This window comes from Mandrillus leucophaeus, unplaced genomic scaffold, assembly GCF_000951045.1.
Source record: "Mandrillus leucophaeus isolate KB7577 unplaced genomic scaffold, Mleu.le_1.0 Scaffold684, whole genome shotgun sequence".
NCBI classification, from domain to species: domain Eukaryota; kingdom Metazoa; phylum Chordata; class Mammalia; order Primates; family Cercopithecidae; genus Mandrillus; species Mandrillus leucophaeus.
Genome location: NW_012107408.1, coordinates 1,417,153 through 1,435,542, shown reverse-complemented (window position 1 = coordinate 1,435,542; position 18,390 = coordinate 1,417,153). Strand labels below are relative to the sequence as shown.

The window sequence follows — 18,390 nt, the reverse complement described above, 5'->3', positions numbered from 1 at the left end:
ATCCAGAGTATGTGTGTAGTAGGGGAGAGAAAGAGATATTTATTTTAACAAATTGGCTCATGTGATTGTGAGGGCTGGCAAGTCTGAGATCTGTAGAGCAAGTCGGCCAGCTGGAAATTCAGGTAAGAGCTAATGTTGCAGTTTTGAGTCCAAATTCTGCAGAGCATGCCAGGCAAGCTGGAAACTCTGGTGGGGTTTCTATATTGCAGTCTTGAATTTATAACCAGTTAGTAAGAAGTACAGGTTCTTACAACCCCCTCATGTTCAGTAATTTGCTAGAACAACTCATAGAATTCAGGAAAATGCTATACTTAAAATTATGGCTTTATTTGAAGGATATAAAACAGGAAGATCAAACCAATAAAGAGACACATAAGTGAAGTTTAAGAAGCAATACATAGTGCTCTCCCCTCATGGGATCAAGGCATGTCACACTCCCAGCATGTCAATGTGTTCACCAACCAAGAAGTGACACTTAGCCTCAATGTTCATAGTTTTTATTACAGTTTCATTGCGTAGTTACAAATTATTAAAAGGTTGTCTATGTGACTGAACTCAATCTTCCATACCACTCCTCTCCCCAGAGGTTGGCTGGCCTAACCTTCTAACAACATGGTTATTATAACCTTCTAATAACATGGTTGGTCTTTCTGGTGACCAGCCACACATTCAAAACCTATCTAGGTGCTTACCTTGAGGCATCTCATTTGTATAAAAAAGACACTCTTATTACTAAAGAAATAAGAGAGTTTTAGAAGGTCTGCATCAGGAACTGAGGATGAAGACATGACAGATTGTTTATCACATCATTCTCATATAGCTGAAGCAAGGGAATGTAAAGAATGTCATGCAAAATTATATAGAAAGAAAGATCAGGGAAAATTATGGATGACATGAATGCCATACTAAGATGCCTGAATATTTTAATGAGGGTTAGGAGGCAATTGAATGTCCTCAGGAAATGAAATAATATGCGTAGACTTGAGGCTTAGGAAAAGTCATTCTGGAATTAGAGTGAGAGATGGATATAAAGGTATGACTCTAGTTAGGGAAAGTATATGGGGACTCTTTCTGTATTTGAGGTAAGATAAACTGAATCTGTATAATGGGAAGAGATAAAAAGCTTACTCAATAAAATGACATTTAAAAATGACTGTAGAAAATGACAGTAAATAAGAACAATCACTTCCACAGAGCTTATTTGGCTCCAGGTAAAATTCTAAAAACTTTTCATATATTAACTTTTTCAACCCTCATCCTATAAGGTAGTCACTATTATCTCCAATTAACAGATAAAAAACTGAGACTTAAGAAGGCAAGTAATTTGCCCAAGGTCACACAAGAATCTAGGCAGACTGGCTTCAGCATCTCTACCCTTAACCATAAGGGAACAAAGGTCCTTGGGTTACAAGCCTGGGTAGTTCAAAGAGTAGTTCTTAGATACTCAGACCTAGAAGTATGCTGTGCATAAATGGAAAATAGGATAGGGTTAGTAGAGAGAAAAGAATGATGACTTTTATTTTGGCTGTGCTAAATTTAAGTGAAACTGACCAACATATACAAATGTCTCTTGTCTGGGCTTCTACAACCAAGGAAAGTAAGCTCTTCCATGCTACATTTTTGGTAACCGATATTTAGTGTTAGATCTAATATCTTAATGATCTGATTTTTTACTCAACTTGATTCTAAATTTTTCCCTACAGTTTCCACCTTTAATTATATTCAACTTTAATGATCAGTTTACTATGTGTGGAAGCCTATGTCTCTAGTGCCTTATGAAATCCTGATTAGTTACTTTTTCCCACTACTATGGCAATGTGAAAGCATGTGATTTCTGCAGTCAGTTGAGTGGTGCTACATTAAGTTTACTCCAAATATTAATAACATGGAAATAACATGGCCCTAGAGAAACATTAAAATTACTGTCATAATTTGTATATGATAAATTAGAATAGAACTGTCTTAGTCTGTCCAGCTGCTATAATAAAATATCACAGGATGAGTGGTTTACAAACAATAGAAATTTATTTTTCACAATTTGGAGGCTGGAAAATCTGCGATCAAGGAATTGGTAGATTTGGTGTCTAGCGAAGGCCTTGTTCCTTCTTGACACTTTCTTGCTGTGTCCTCAACATGATGGAACAAGTTCCTTTGGGCATATTTTATAAAGGTACTAATCCTATTAATGAGGGCTCTGCCCTCATCACCTAATCACATCCTCAAAGGCCCCACCTCTTAATACTATAACCTTGGAGGTTTGGAGTTTATCGTATTAAGTTTTGTGGGGAAACAAACATTTCAACCATAGCAAGAGGTATATAAAACCACCTAAGGAGACAAACATCACCCTTAGGCAGGCAAGAGAGGCCAGATCCTGAGTTGTTACAGGTAGTTTGACAGGCATGAGTAGGGCAGGAGAGGGCTGTCCCTCACCCAGTAGAAACATCAGGTGATGGTTTGGCAATTATCACGTTGCCTCTTTGAAAGTGATAAATTGAGAGCCGGCATCAGGGAGAGGCCATTTCCTGATGGTTTACACCCGTTGCTCTAAAGTGTTAATTGAATGCAGACACCAAGGAGAAGCAACTTCCTGGGCATGCACAGTAAGAGACAAAATGGTGAAGTATGACATTCCGGGGGCACACCACCAGAAAAGGGAAGAAAGCCTCAGATGGGCATCCGTACAACTTCCTAAACACACTGTGCGTGCTCAGCTCCCAAGGGTAAGAAGGGCACTGTGTTTGTGGGCAGCTCATCCTAAGGGAAGAATCGTGGGAAAGAGGCCAGCCTGCAAAGTCCTAGGATCAAGGTTAAACACAGTACTTGACCTTCAGGTACCCACTTGGATCTCTTCCAAGTGAACTTTCCTTTCTTTCCTGTTCTAAAGACTTTCTAAATAAACTTCCACTCCTGCTCTGAAACTTGTCTTGGTCTCTTTTTCTGCCTTACGCACCTCGGTTGAGTTCCACCTTCTAAGGAGGCAAGAACTGAAGTTGCTACAGACCCCTAAGGATTCGCCGCAGGTGACTCGGATACCTTCCACTGGTAACATACTGATTTGATTAATATGTATAATCAATGAATCTAAAGTAAAGTGTCCCTCCCACAGGTAGTTACTAAGCTTTGAAATGTTGAAAAAGAAAGGTCAGGGAGGACATGTTTATTAGTCCCCTCTAGGAATTTCGTGAAAAGAGTGTTATGGTCTCACTGGCAAGATGAATGCATTAAACTGTCTGTCTAGTTTCATTAAATATTTAGTCTTCATACCCCTTGTTATGATTCCAATGACCAAAGAACCTCATAACTATAATTTGTCTTCCAAGAAGAGGTCTGCCTGTAGGACAAAAATGTTATCATTTACCATGTGAATAAATAACTTAGTCCTGACTTGTACAATAAGACATAGCTTCAACTCCCCCTCGAAAGCCTTTATGTGGACATAGGTAGAAAATTCCTAGGACCCATATTATAGAGGCAATAAAGGATGAGTTGCCTTTGTGTTGTAGCATAAATTTCAAGGCCTTCAATAAAGTCTTGAGGCCCAGGTGACAGGGTTTCTGATTGGAGAGTTGTTACTTTATATGGTTATATAAGTTATTTTCTTGGTTGCTAACATGGCTGAGGATGGAGAGACTTCAGTTTTTCACTCCTCCAAACTGACGAATATCTCACTCCACATGAGCTACTGAGATCACCAAACATGAACTATAGGCAGTGAAGACTACTACTTCAAGTGGCAGAGATAGCTAGATGTTGACCAAAATAGTACTTTCTTTGCATGAAGTACATTTTCGCTGTCAAGAAGTTTTCCTGCAAGGACTATTTCTTAGCCACCCCTTCCCCGACCCCCACAGTTAGATGTAATCATGTGACTAGCTACCATCAAATGAAATTCAAGCATAAGTGACGTGTGTCACTTCCAGGTCAAAGCTTTTCAGAAAGCTTTTCAGCATTCTCAACTCCCTGTTCCTCCTCAGTCACATGAACTCAGTTACTATAAGGTCCTAGAAAACAACAGAATCACAAGATGGAGAAAGCCTGGAACTGAAAACCACTGCACAGAGGTACTGTTTTATGAATGAAAAATAAATATATATTGTGTTTGAACTTTTATAAATTGAAATATTTATTTGTTATAGCCATAGCATTACTCTAACATACCATGAATATATCCTCTGTACTGCTTTGTAGTATCTGAGAATAAACTACTAAAAGCATCCCTGAACTGAGAGCTAAGCTGTCATTCTCTCACATCCTCAAATCCATATGAAATTCTTTGATCTTATCAGCAAACGTGAGAAGTGTATCCTCATTATAGTTGATCAGTGGCTTGGCATTCTAGTTTTTGCATAAATTGCTATGAGCTTGCTCAACGTAGGTCTTAAAGAGATGATCTACTCTTGGATGACTGACAGATTCAAATATTTGATGCTGGAAAACTGCAGGACTCCATCCTAGACTATGAGAAATTCTTCAACTGCAAATGTTATCTCTCATTTCCCTCCTACACATACCTGGGAGGTACTTTTTTTTTTCTATTTCTTTCATAAGTTCCTGACTTTAAAGACAAAGGGATGGCCCAGCAGTCAAAAAGCACAAACTATTATGGCCAACCAAAGGTGGGCAAATAATAAGAAAAACACATTGGGAATATACAGTGTACCCCTCGCTACTCAAAAGTGTTTTCTGAAGACCAGAGGCATCAACATCATAGAGAAGTTTGTTAGAGGTTGGCCGGGCATGGTGACTCACGTCTGTAATCCCAGCACTTTGAGAGGCAGAGGCAGGTGGATCACAAGGTCAGGAGATCGAGACTATCCTGGCTAACACGGTGAAACCCCATTTCTACTAAATATACAAAAAAAAATTAGCCAGGTATGGTGGTGGCCACCTGTAGTCCCAGCTATTTGGGAGGCTGAGGCAGGAGAATGGTGTGAACCCAGGAGGCAGAGCTTGCAGTGAGTGGAGATCGCATCACTGCACTCCAGCCTGGGTGACAAAGTGAGACTACATCTCAAAAAAATAAAAATAAAAAAATAAGTTTCTTAGAGGCAAAAGTTCAGTCCCCCACCCAGACTTCTAAAAAACAATGGGCAGGGTAACAAGACTCCCAGGTGATGTATGTGCTCATTAAAGCCTGAGAAGCACAGGTTTCCCCTTCCAACCCTTTTCCTACACTTCTACCCCTTTTCCAAGGTGAAGGGTTTATAGGTGTGTGCAATCAACTTAGAGCTGCTTTTGTTACCTAAGAAGCCGTTAATGGAGGAGAGAAATCAGTCAAAAAAACCTGACATCACCTGTCTGGCGAAGGAGCCTAAAAGTGGGTTCAAAAAGATGAATTCCCCAAAACAGGCTTAAAGTCCTCCTCTCCAATCTAACCTAAAGCTCCAAAAAGCCTCTGAAGTTTGCAATAGGCACTTCCTTTTTCCCTTGCACTCTCTTTCCTCCTCATAGGTTGACCCAGTAAGTGAGATCACTCCATGAAAGCTCAGCCTTCAACCAAGTGGGCCAGCTGAACTCACCTTCCTTTTCCTACCAGAGGCACTTATGTCCCCTGTTTAAGCACATGTGGAAATTTGCATTAAAATCTGAAAGTCGAAAAAGACTCATACATTTCAGAATAAAATAAATGTTCTTTTATTTGTATTCACCAAGATTAAAATAAATAAGTTCAGGACATTTTACATAGTTAGGGGTTTCTCTAATCCCTGTATTATCACCTTCTGCTATGGAGTTCCAAGACTGTAAAGTGAAGGTGTGAGGAAGCAGCTACATTTATACCTAAAAGAGGAACATCCATAACAACAAGCAGATTGTTTTACCTAGGAGCCACTTCCCAATATCACTTCATGGTTTTCTTCCTTCCTTTCTCTCTCCTTCCTTTCTCCCTTCTTCCTTCCTTCATGACTTAAAAATATAATCTCAGGCATTTATAAAAATGAACACATTCCAGATAATTAAGATGATCAAAGATCTATTTATTGCTTTTAAAATTCCAGATCTTTTAGGAAATTTAGTTTACACCTGATCCAAATCCATAGCTTGGAATTCTTTCAAACTCATTCTGCTCTGGGAGTCCCTGATTTCCAAAAGAATTAATAGGTAAAAGTTATAATCTCCAAGATTTTGTCATCATCAAAATGAAATAGGCATCGGTGTCAACAGAAGCACTGACACCTGCATAATAATTCAAAAAGTCTTCTTTTGAAACCTGAAGAAAAGAAAAAGGCAAGAAAAGAAAGAAGGAAATGGTGTCAAAATATGTGAGTCATAGCAGAGCATTTTACATTCTCCAAGATATCTTCTATTGGGTGTCATTTGCCACTGTCAATCAAGCAGGTTCGAGTCAGGCAAGGAGAGCCTGGCTTGCCTGTCCCTGCGGAGATGGCTCACTGAGAAGGCACATGTGCAAGGGTAGCCAAAGGTTCACCTGCTCACTGGCCACATACAGTTCCCTCATGGCCATCACTTTGTATATTAAGATAAGATTTCTAGATCTCTACTGTACTATCCAATATGGTAGCCACTAGCCGCATGTGGCTATTTAAATTTACACTGATTAAAATATACATATTTACCAATATATATTTTATAATATATGTTTTATGAATATATTCATAATATAGACTATAAAATATAATTTATATTAATATTAACATACTAATTAATATGTTAATTAAATTATTTATTTAATGATTATCAAATTAATAATTATTTATTAAATTTAAATATTAGTATATTTTATAATTGATATTATGAACATATTTATATTTTATGAAATATAAATTCATAAAATGAATATGAATATGAATGTATTCATAAAATATAATGAAAAATTCAGCTTCTCAGTTGCGCTAGCCATATGTGGCTAGTGGCTGTCATATTGGAGAGCACAGATATAGAACAATTCCACCATTTTAGAAAGTTCTGTGGGATAGCAGTGCTCTAGAATGGACATTGTATAACCACTCTCATGACTATTAATAGCATTTTAGGGTGTAGAAATTTACAGCATAAATGAACAGATAAAAAGTGCTTTAGTGAAAGGGAGTCTACACAAAACACACAGGTAGGAATAGAACTAGAGAATGAGCACTTCCCAGTATCCTTGTGCACCCAGAAGTACATGATGCCTGACATTCAGTGGCAGAGTACAGAGGTACTAGCCCTATAGGAGGCACTGGAAGGTCAACTCTACCCACTTCTCAATTTGGCCAGGATGCATGTTAACATTTTATGGTTGGACTTGTGCTTCCTATGCTGGGCAATGAAGTTAAGAGCAAAGATGCAAAGAGTAGGAATCAGCCTCTAAATTCCATGTCTCTCTCCTCCCTCTTAACCTCCCCAATTCCTTAATACCAGCATATACAGTCATACTATTCCTACAGTCCTAGAAGCACCACTCAAAGACTGGGCATTCTGGAAACTTGCTCGGTCTGCTAGATGGAAGTAGTTCATCCCTGCAAGAAAGTAATATTAACATCAAGTGTTCAAACTTTCATTCTTGGCTGTCAAAATAATAGTTTTATGAGTAATTATGTTTTGCTCTTTTAAGAACATGAGCGAGTGTGAACTCATGAGCGAATGTGAACAGGGCTGAATGATTTTCAAAGAAGAACTGTCATCACCTGTAACTGAAATATCACACAAATAACGTTTTTAAATGATCCAAAAGCACTGTCAAGGAAGTATAATACTTTTAAAGAAGCATGATATGTTACGTGTTTGCTAATAAGAAGAAATATTTTTTTGGAAACACTTTAAAACTGAAATACAAATCAAAACCACAATGACACACCACCTTACTCCTGCAAGAATAGCCATAAAAAAAAAAAAAATAGATGTTGGCGGGGATGCAGTGAAAGGGGCACATTTTCACACTGCTAGTGGGAATGTAAACTAGTACAACCACTATGGAAAACACTATGGAAATTCCTTAAAGAACTGAAAGTAGAATTACCATTTGATCCAGCAATCCCACTACTGGGTATCTACCCAGAGGAAAGAAGTCATTATACAAAAAAGACACATGCACACACATGTTTATAGCAGCACAATTCACAACTGCAAAAATATGGAACCAGCCCAAATGCCCATCGATTAATGAGTGGATAAAGGACACACACACACACACACACACACACACACACCCCACAGAATACTATTCAGCCATAAAAGGGAATGAAATTATGGCATTCACAGCAACCTGGGTGGAATTGGAGACCATTATTCCAAGTGAAGTAACTCAGAAATGGAAAACCAAACATCATATGTTCTCACTCATAAGTGGGAGCTAAGCTATGAGGATGCAAAGACATAAGAATGATACAGTGGACTTTGGGGACTCAGGAAAAAAGGTGGGAGGGAGGTGAGGGATAAAAGAGTACAAATTGGGTACAGTATAGACTGCTCGGGTGATGAGTGCACCCAAATCTCACAAATCACAACTAAATAATCTACTCATGTAACCAAACGCCACCTGTTCCCTAAAGACCTATGGAAATAACAAAAGTAAAAAATAAATTAAAAAAAAAAAAAACTGAAATACAGAACTAGATGTGTTTTGGGGGTTTTTGTTGTTGCTGTTTTGAGATGGAGTTTCGCTCTTGTTGCCTAGGCTGAAGTGCAATGGCGCGATCTTGGCTCACTGCAATCTGTGCCTCCTGGGTTCAATCCTGCCTCTCAGCCTCCCAAGTAGCTGGGATTACAAGGATGCACCAACACGTCCAGCTAATTTTGTATTTTTAGTAGAGACGGGGTTTCACTGATCAGGCTGGTCTTGAACTCCTGACCTCAAGTGATCCACCCACCTGGGCCTCCCAAAGTGGGGGGATTGTATGCACGAGCCACTGCACGCAACCAGATGTAGTCTTTTGTTACAATAGTTGCTAATGCTTCAAACCTTAAATTGAAGAGATGATATTAAATTAGAACCAAGTTAATGGCAAAGTGCAGTCTGATAATGTAAAAAAATGACAAAGCTGGTATTATAAATTAAATCATATCTAACTTTGTAACTCAAGAACTGCTCGATTTTTCATCACTAGAAATGATATTTCAGCTCTTGCTATTAAGCCAAGTTCTTGCTTTCAATGCATGTATAGCTTACCACTAGGAACACCTGTAGCTTTTCAAATAAAATATATAAAAATTTACACCATAAATACCATGAAAATTTTTTCTTATAAAGCAGAATGTTGTTTTCAGCTCCAATGTCTATTCAATTTCTATTTAAAAATATTATCAAGACAGGATTTAAATAATAGAAACATTTCACTATCTAGAAAACAGCTTGAGCTATAGTTGTCCAATAAACTGTTACCAATTAACAATTAACCTAGGACTATTTTAAAAGATATGTGAAAACATTTTATGACTAGCATACTAAGTATATTTATATGCAAATAGATAGCTCCAAGTACTTGTAAAACATATATGAATATATGGAAATATATTTATATGAATGTATATATGTTTTACAGGTACTTGGCCTATGTAGGCACAGCCCTTATAGTCTTTGCATTGCTGACTTGCTTAACAACCTCCATTCTCTCTTTTTTCTGGTACAGATAAAATAGGAGTAAACTTCCACTCAAACCCTGTCTAAATGACCTCAATTAGTAGAGGCTGAATTCACAGTGATTTGCTAAACACACTTAGCCACTTCAATAATAAACTTAAATAAACGGATTTTGAGTAATATTGCTAAATGAGATTTTAAGCATAACTAAGTATGACATTTGTGGAATGGTACATTATTTCCCAGTTCCCTTGGAAACAAAAGGAGCGAGCCGGTTAGTAAGGTAATGGCTAACGTTTGATAATAACCTCCGATTGTGTAGCACTTTATCCCATCACCAGGAAGTACTCTGAGACTCACTGTAACTGGAAGGAGCAAGTCCCTCCTGCATTTGTCATTTTCTCTCAATTCCAGGTCCTCATCCTGTTCTAAGTCTCTCTAGGGTTGCGGATTGTCATTAGTTCCACATGTCGCCTAAGTGTTTCCAGGAGTTCAGCAACTCAAACCTTTCAAGCTTAAGATCAAGATGTTCCCAAGTCAACAGCAGGTTCTGAATGCCAAGTATTCAGGTCAGAAAAGAAAAAATTACTCAAGTCTTTGAGTACAGGATAATAAACTACTATATATTCAGTTCTTTCTTCAAATTTAAAGTGCTTGAGCTCTGAGTCACAAGGTCCCTGGTACATTTATTACAGGGTCTGGAGCAGGACAAAATTGGAAATGAGTAACAGTTAAATGGTGGCATAATGTAAAGCTGGATGTGATCCTTGGAGTTTTTGAGCTGAGTGTCACACTTCTAGTGTCAGGAGACGGAGCTGGAAGCCTGTGGTGCTCACGGGGACTTTTGTGAAACTCACATGGCATCAACAATGTTCAGTGGCTGCTAGGATTTTTGAAATATCCCAGAGAAACAATAAATAAATTCCATTAGGAAGAATCAAAAGAAGAATCTAATACAAAATTTTTTTAAAAGGCCATTACGTGTTGAGACTTTTTTTCCCCTGATGAACTCTACCTTTCTGGTCATTGCAAGGTCCGTGTTAAAACCTTGTTTACTGGTTGACTGCTCGTATTTTCAGTGAGTTTCACTCCTGAAGAGGTTCTTCCACTATACTTTGCTCAGGGGAAAAGATATGGCTTTGGCGAGGCAGGTGTGAGAATTAAACAAGAAGGTCATGCTATTCTCAGAGAGGAAGAGCTGTTTCACCACAACCTCTCACCACACCAGCTGAAATGGCAAAAAGAATTCTTCTCACACAGCAATGTTCTCAGAACCCCATCAATCATTTGTTTGTTTCTTTCAACAGATCTCACCCATCATCTGTTTTAGAATATATAATTTTAGGGGTTAACTAGGTGGGTTTAATTTTTTCAGAATAAAAGAACCAGTTACCTCTATCAAAGTTACATAGTTTTCGTGTAAGTGACTTGGAGGAGTAAAATCATGCTGAGAAATATTGGCTTTCAAAAGGATCAGTTACACGAAACTCAACAACATTATATGGCGATCTGTCAGACCCCTGATGCCGTTGTTTTTTCTTTGAGTCATAAGCATTTCTAGGATTTAAAACTTTGCTGCTTCATTCAACAGGATCTTAATTTAAAAGAACAATCAATAATCTCCAGGAAAGCAAGTTTGTTGACCAATTTGGAAAATTGGAAAATATGAGGTTCTTCATATCTGTATTCAAAATAGATACGCATGGTCGGGAGTGATGACTCGCGCCTGTAATCCAACACTTTGGGAGGCTGAGGCGGGCAGATCACCTGAGGTCAGGAATTTGAGACTGGCCTGGCCAACATGGTGAAATCCTGTTTCCTAAAAATACAAAAAAATTATCTAGGTGTAGTGGCAGGTACCTGCAATCCCAGTTACTTGGAGGCTGAGACAGGAGAATCGTTTGAACCTGGGAGATGGAAGTTGCAGTGAGCCAAGATGGCACCACTGCACTCCAGCCTGGGCGACAGAGCGAGACTCCATATCAAAAAAATAATAAATAAAAACAATAACAAAATAGATATGCGTAAATCCAAAAAAGGTATACTACTCAGAGAAGGTTAATAGAATTGCAGGAAGCAGAGGTAGAAAGGCCCCCACACACCATCTATGAATACATCTGGTAAATTCTCTCTCTCCATTTGATTAAACTTCAACATAGACTGGATCTGCAGGTAGTTTAGTGAGAGTGGAATTATTACCTACTTGTACTCTCATGGCTCAGTGAGACAATCTACTTTGGCCAAGAGAATTAAAGAGCCAAGACAATTATCTGCCTCCAAATATAGAGAGGGATTTTCCTTGCGTTGTCTTGATAGGCTGTCTATGTTCATGAAATTGATTACATCACTCCCCAACACAGTGCCATAGAAAGGGCTCCAACTGTACTGGCTTCAGAGGCTGAATGAGATTCTGGGAGGGGAATTTGGTTGCCTGTTCTTCTCTTCCCTCTCTACCCTCTTTGATCTCTTAACAACTGTGGGTTGTTAGTTTGGTTTGAAAGCCAGTGGTTTTGCTTGCAATTATTCTAGTTCACTGCTCTGTCCCCACAGCCTAGAAAAAAGCATGTATCTCAAAAAGTATTTATTGATGGGATGTATTTCCCCCTGCAAGCCATGATGTATGCCAAGTCAATCTGCAGCCTACTTGGAGAACACCCAGCTCTGCCTTTGAAAAGCATGATTAGGGTATGAAATGTGACTCCATGACTGCTGCCAAACCGTACAGAACAAGTACATGGTCCTCCAAAGTGCCATCTGTGCCTCAGAAGATCCTATCACAGTTTATATCACTGTGAAAACCAGTCCCACAGACCAGCAGAAAGAATTCTGCCTCAGTCTACACTTTAGCTTGCACAGCTTGTACATTCTGGGTTTCTCATTTGCACTGTGAATGGAATCCAGGTACGATGTGCACAGCAGCAGAGAGTCAGTCTCTGGCCATTGTTGCATGCGTTTGCCTTTGTTAGAGTTAGAAATCCAAATTCAGTATGGCTATGGGTGGCTTGTTCTGACAAACTCTCATTCTCAGAATGTTTGCATACATCATTCTTGTCTCATAAAAAGTCGCTAATTTCATTCTCTTTTCTTTGGCTTGTTTAATTTTCCATCTGAGGACCAGCTCCAACAGGTGAGATTTTCCTGGGGGATGTTTTGACAATTTTTTATTGTGTTTTATCTTCTGAACTAAGGGCTTATTTTTAAAATTGTAAACAGAGTAAGCTTTAAAATCTGTAAGTTAAATAACCAAAAATATATCCAGAAGAATGTTAGCAAATGATTTCTTTAAATGTCTCTTCTATGTTCCTCCCACTTCTACTAGGAGTAGAGCTAAATAATGCACAATTCCTGACTGTGCCAGAAGCCACAGAGGAGAATGAGAATTGGAGTGCAGTGACCCTTGACCATTAGGTTATTAGCAGACCTTGTTTCCAGAGGGTGAAAGGGCCTTGGTGGAACCTTGCTCATGGGCCCAGAACCCAAAGCGCTAGAAGAGAAGCAACTAAATGTGACCAAATACACTATGAGGTAGGGGTTATCTGAAATTGGATAGCTGTGCCCTGTGCCCCCATTAGACAGGAAGCAAAGTATCACCGGAGAAGGCTAAGCTGATAGCTGCAACCTAGTCCTTGCTCAGAATCACATGCTCACTCTATAGCCCCAGTTAAGCTGAGGCATGAGTCATACCCAGAATCAAAGACAAGAATCTTTCTAGAGCAAAAGGCTTGAAACCCACCATCCCCAGGAAACAGGGGACCTCTCCTTAGCCACAATCTGCAAGGTGCAGGCTGCAAAAATACATGGATTTTTTTTCTATACATTTCTTCACCATTTCTTCTGCTTTTCTCCATAATTCTACACATTTCTTCATAACACTTGATATCTTTGGCCCAACCAATCTCTCTATGAGCAGAGATAATAAATCCAATACAAAATCAGACTTGTGCAATCAAGAAAAAAAAAAAAAACTAGTTTCTGGTAATACAGGGATGCACCCATCCTCAAGAAAAAGTTGAGCATCTCAGCAAGTTATTTAATAACTGCTATAATGCTTATGTAGCAGCACTGGTTTTCACATGTTTTAAATCAATACATATCCGAATCTCAACTTCCAAGCCTATGAAATAAAACCTAAACAGTGAATTGATACAAAATATGGCAAGTGTGTTCAAACCCTGAATCCAGAGCCAATTAAATATATAAGATCTTAAAGAGCACTATTAACCCAGTCTATGTCTCCAAACTGGGGGATGAGTACGGCTAAGGACAGAGGCAAAAGGAGATATTTCACCTAGCAGTAAGGTGGGTGGACATTGTCTCTAGCACCATAACCAGAGACCGGTCACTGTGCTTTTATCTCTGGCCCCAGATACAGAATACACAGAAGGAGAGCTGTAGTTTCCTTATCTATTTCCAGCCTCTGGGCTGTCTTTGCTTCTAGTAGCCTTTCATGGGCAGAGTCCTACACATTAACGATATGAAGCCAAAGCTTAATGCTGGGAGGAGGAGGCGTTAAGCCGTGAAGCATCAAGATGGAAAACCTGCTTTGGAATATTATTGTGATCCTAGTCTGTGTCACACCCAATCTCCTTTTGCTAGTGGGAATTTTTTTTGTTTGTTTTTTGTTTTTTGTTTTTGAGACAGAGTCTTGCTCTAGGTTGGAGTGCATTGGCATGATCTCAGTTCACTGCAGCTCTTGCCTCCCGGGTTCAAGCAATTCTCATGTCTCAGCCTCTGGAGTGGCTGGGGTTACAGGCATGTGCCACCAAGCCCAGCTAATTTTTTTTATTTTTAGTAGAGACAGTGTTTTCACCATGTTGCACAGGCTGGCCTCGAATTCCTGACCTCAGGTGATCTACTCGCCTCAGCCTCCCAAAGTGCTGGGATTGCAGACATGAGCCACTGCACCCAGCCCTCGCTGGTGGGAATTTCAACATAATTGGCAGAAAGCAGAGAGAGAAGAGGTAAACATTCCACCAGGTGAAGGCTTTCTGGGATAGCCTGCCCACACACAGGGCAAGATGTCCCACATAAAATCTGGGCGCCCAGTCCAGTTTCAAAACTTTAGCCACAGGAGTACTGTGAACAGTCGTGGATCTACTGCTCAAAGAAATGGCCTCCTCTCTCACACTAGTCTTTAAAATGACTATTTAAATAAATCATTTTAAATCTATTTGTCAAACTGTGGCTTCCCTAAACCCTAGGCAGTGAAACTCAAGATTTTCTTGTAGAAATTGAGGCTAACACGTGGTCTTCTTCTGGTCCCCAAATGACACTGAAACACTTAAAGACTTTCAATCAGTCATAAAAAGAGATAAATTGTCATCTCACCTAGAAACGGATCATTTCAAAAGAGGTAAAAAAAAAAAAAAACTATGGGTCCATGGGTGAGTGTTTTAATTAAAATACTCAAGCTTTCATTAATAGCCAAGGGATAAAACCTAAAGTTGATTAGGCACCTGCATGTATCAGCACAGCACTAGGAGATTTACAGAGCTCATTTTATTTAAGTTCTATTTTAGAGCAAAGGAAACAGTCTCAGGGAAGGCAAGCTCGCAGTTGGCTACTCGATGTCTTTTATTTCTGCCTGGTTTTGGCCCCAGAAAATGCAGTATTTTGACACAGAAAAAAACATTAGGATGAGTGTGAAATCAAATATGATTCTGGTTTTTGAAATGAGGTTTAGTCATTTGGAACCACATGGCTGTCCCAAGGCCTGGTCCCCAGGTCACATGCTTAAAGCTTCCAGGCGGTTCTCATCATGACGATGAAGTACACATCAGTGTCAATGGATGCGCTCACGCCTGCATAGTAGTTCATGAACTCTTCGGGGGTCACCTGCAGTGGAAAAGTTAGAAACAAAAACAAAACTTTGCTTCTCACTCTGTCAATGGGGGCCCACCTTGTGCACCTGTAAATAGAAGGGAAATAGAGGATTTCTTTGTGTGTGTGATCATGGCTGAGGAAATGATCTAAAACAAAAGAACAAGTGAAGTTGAGGATGGTGTGAGAACAGCACCTAGGAAGAGAGAAAGAAAGTCTTGAAAGTTTCTAAGCCAACCTAAATGGAAAGTGACACAGGTTGTCATCTTTTCTCTAAGGGTGGGAGCCCTCAGTTCAGATAAGGGAGACTGAAACTCAGAGTAAGAAGGAAGTGCTCTGCAACTGTAGTTATTTCTGTCTTTCTGTGACACGTCAGAAATAACATTTCACGTCCTTGTGTCAGGATAAGTGATGTTTTCCTTTCCAGAAATGGAGTTCTCTTCTGTGGGTGAAGAAACAGATTTCTAGTTAAACACTCCTGGGTTGCAAGCTTTTCTAACACATAAATAACTCATTCAAGGCCCAGGGTGACTAAAAAGCTTACCCCTGCTTCATGCCTCCCGCCCATCCTGGCTTCTCTCCACTCTACACCCATGACCATCTCTTTGAAATATCGACTAATGTGTTTATCTATGCTGGGATTTTATATTACTTTCCTTTGGAGAAGAAGAAAAAACAGTTATTAGTCTTATTTTTGGCAGGTCTAGATAATATGTACACTCTAACCATGTCGGTTGACATGATGAGTTGGGGATATACTTATGCCTTCCAGGAATCATAAGAGACGACTGAACCCCTTCTCCTATTTGCTGAAATTATAAGTGAACAGAAAGAAAAGTCACAGGATCCATAATTCTCTCTCATACCACCCCTTCCCACTAAAAACATAAGGAAGGGCAGTAGAAAGAAAGGCATTTGAACTCAACTCATAGTTGAACTGTAAATACACATCTACAATACATGCATACAGCCTCTGTCAAAATTAGGATACCATTTGCGTCCCCCTTTCTTGAACTTCTTTATTCCTCTCCTCCTTTGGATTCCTCAGCCTCTGTTTTCAATTCCCTCATTAAGGGATTACATTTCGTTTCACACATCATTATTGCCCTCTCTCTATCTTTCTCATGTTCTGTGAGGTTCCAGGGAAATGTTTATCAGTGTGGATCCATACCACCTACATCAGGACCACCTGGGGTGCCTGTCATAAGCCTAGGTCCCCAGGCTCTACCCTACATGGACCTGCTAAATCAGAATCTCGGAAGCAAGTGGTTGCGGAATTTACTACTTAAAAATCTAAACATCCCAGTTAATTGTTGTGCACACTACAATAATTTAACAGGGAATATCAAAGATAATTAAGACAAAGTCTTAGTCCTCAAAAAGGCCGCAGGGGTGAAATACTCCAACAAAGTAAGTGGATCATTTTAACAGCAAATAGCAAGTAAAGTATAAGCGTTATACACGAGACCCTGAGCCATTTTGACTGTGCACTTTACTGTGACAGTTTGAGGAACATTTTTACAGCTAATTATTTTTTAATTAAAATTACCAAACTCCTAATATTTTTACTTTGTTGTTTCTATTGTCTATTGGTCGACCAGGGGTGACAGCCATTGAGTGAGACTCCCTCCAAATCCACTGTAATACTCCTGGTCCCTAGCTTTTCTCTCCCATGAAAGTTGAAGGACTCAAAACTCACTTTCCCAGACTCCCCTGCAGCTGCAGTTTGGGATGGCCAAGTGATAGAGTTCTCACCAATAAGATACAACAGAAATCTGACATGAATTTCTAGGGAAGCTTTTGCTTTCCTTATGCAGGCTCTAGCCCTTTCTCATTCCCTCCTTCTCCCTCCTTTGTCCTGCTGCCTGAAACTCAGATGTGCTGGCTAAAGTTAGGCAACCATCTTGAGATCATGAAGGAAGGGCCAGGAAAATCACAAAGACCTCAGCTGTGTTCTCTTTAAGCCACTTAAGCGAGAACATCAAGTAGAATTAAAAAAAAACCTACTTTGTGTATTCCAATGTTTAATAAGATTTCCTATTTCTTGGATTGAAAGCAAACCCTAACTGAAACACCAATACATGATTGAGACTGGTATCGAAACCCCCATGCTTCCATCCCAAACTCCCCCAATGGGATGGGGTGACCTGAGTTGAGCTGGCTCTGATGGAGAATGGAGAAGGAATCCAAGATGAGCAAAAGATAAAGGAAGCATTAAATCTCACTTGGAAGTCAGATGATGTCAAGCCAGAGGTCAGAGCTAATGTATTTGATCATTTCAGAAAAAGCCATCAGTTACTCTTAGCTAGGTGTTTGCTTGTTTTCTGAGACTCAACTTATATTGGGAATGGCCTGAATTGCAAATTCTCTAATCTCCCGTAAATTTGCCCTCATCACAGTAAATTGCTGGTTAGCAATAATTACTATCCTTATTCATTTTAGTTGATATTAGAAAAAATGAGAGACTGGGCACTCTTACTTTTAGCAGGCCTCTTGACTAGGCTACATTTATGTGACAAGGTATATATCATATATACAGGGGAAGGTCCCAGATGGGGATAATGGAAGTCACAATACAATCCCTTTTCCTCAGCTCTAAATTCATCAGAAAAATCCTAAAACAAATCTAGGTTACTATTAATACATACACTCAGTAATAGACCTAACATCTTTTTAATTATTTAAAAATTTTTTATGAGATGGATGAGGTAATAGACTGATATTCCCTGAAGGGCTTAAGTCCTAAGAGGCTTTTTAAAAATATGGTGATTATAAAGTCATATATACACATGAAGAATTCAAAACTTAGATATTAAAAAATAAGAAGTAAATGTCTCACCAAATTGGAGTGGGGTTTAGTGATAGAAAAGGGGTAAGGAAAGTTTGTTTCACAGGTTATCTGATTGCTTCACACCTCCATCCAAATGGCTTCCAGCTGCTATGGGAGTCCAGTAGGGTATTAGTGCAAGATTTATGACATCAAATTCCATGACTGCTGCAAACTCCAGCACCTTTTTGGGTATTTGAGAGTTTAGCCTAGATTATCAAGT

The 18,390-nt window shown here is 39.3% G+C and overlaps 1 protein-coding gene across 2 annotated transcripts in view; it reads right to left on the bottom strand.

Annotated features, from left to right (window-relative positions):
* Positions 1 to 15,004: 15,004 nt before the first annotated feature.
* Positions 15,005 to 18,390, bottom strand: part of CAPSL (calcyphosine-like) — a 36,528-nt gene continuing 33,142 nt past the window's right edge. For both annotated transcript variants that reach the window (XM_012002379.1, XM_012002378.1), the window contains exon 5: positions 15,005 to 15,355. In XM_012002379.1, coding sequence (XP_011857769.1) covers positions 15,254 to 15,355 — 102 coding nt within the window. In that variant the 3' untranslated portion in view covers positions 15,005 to 15,253. The remainder of the gene's footprint in view (positions 15,356 to 18,390) is intronic.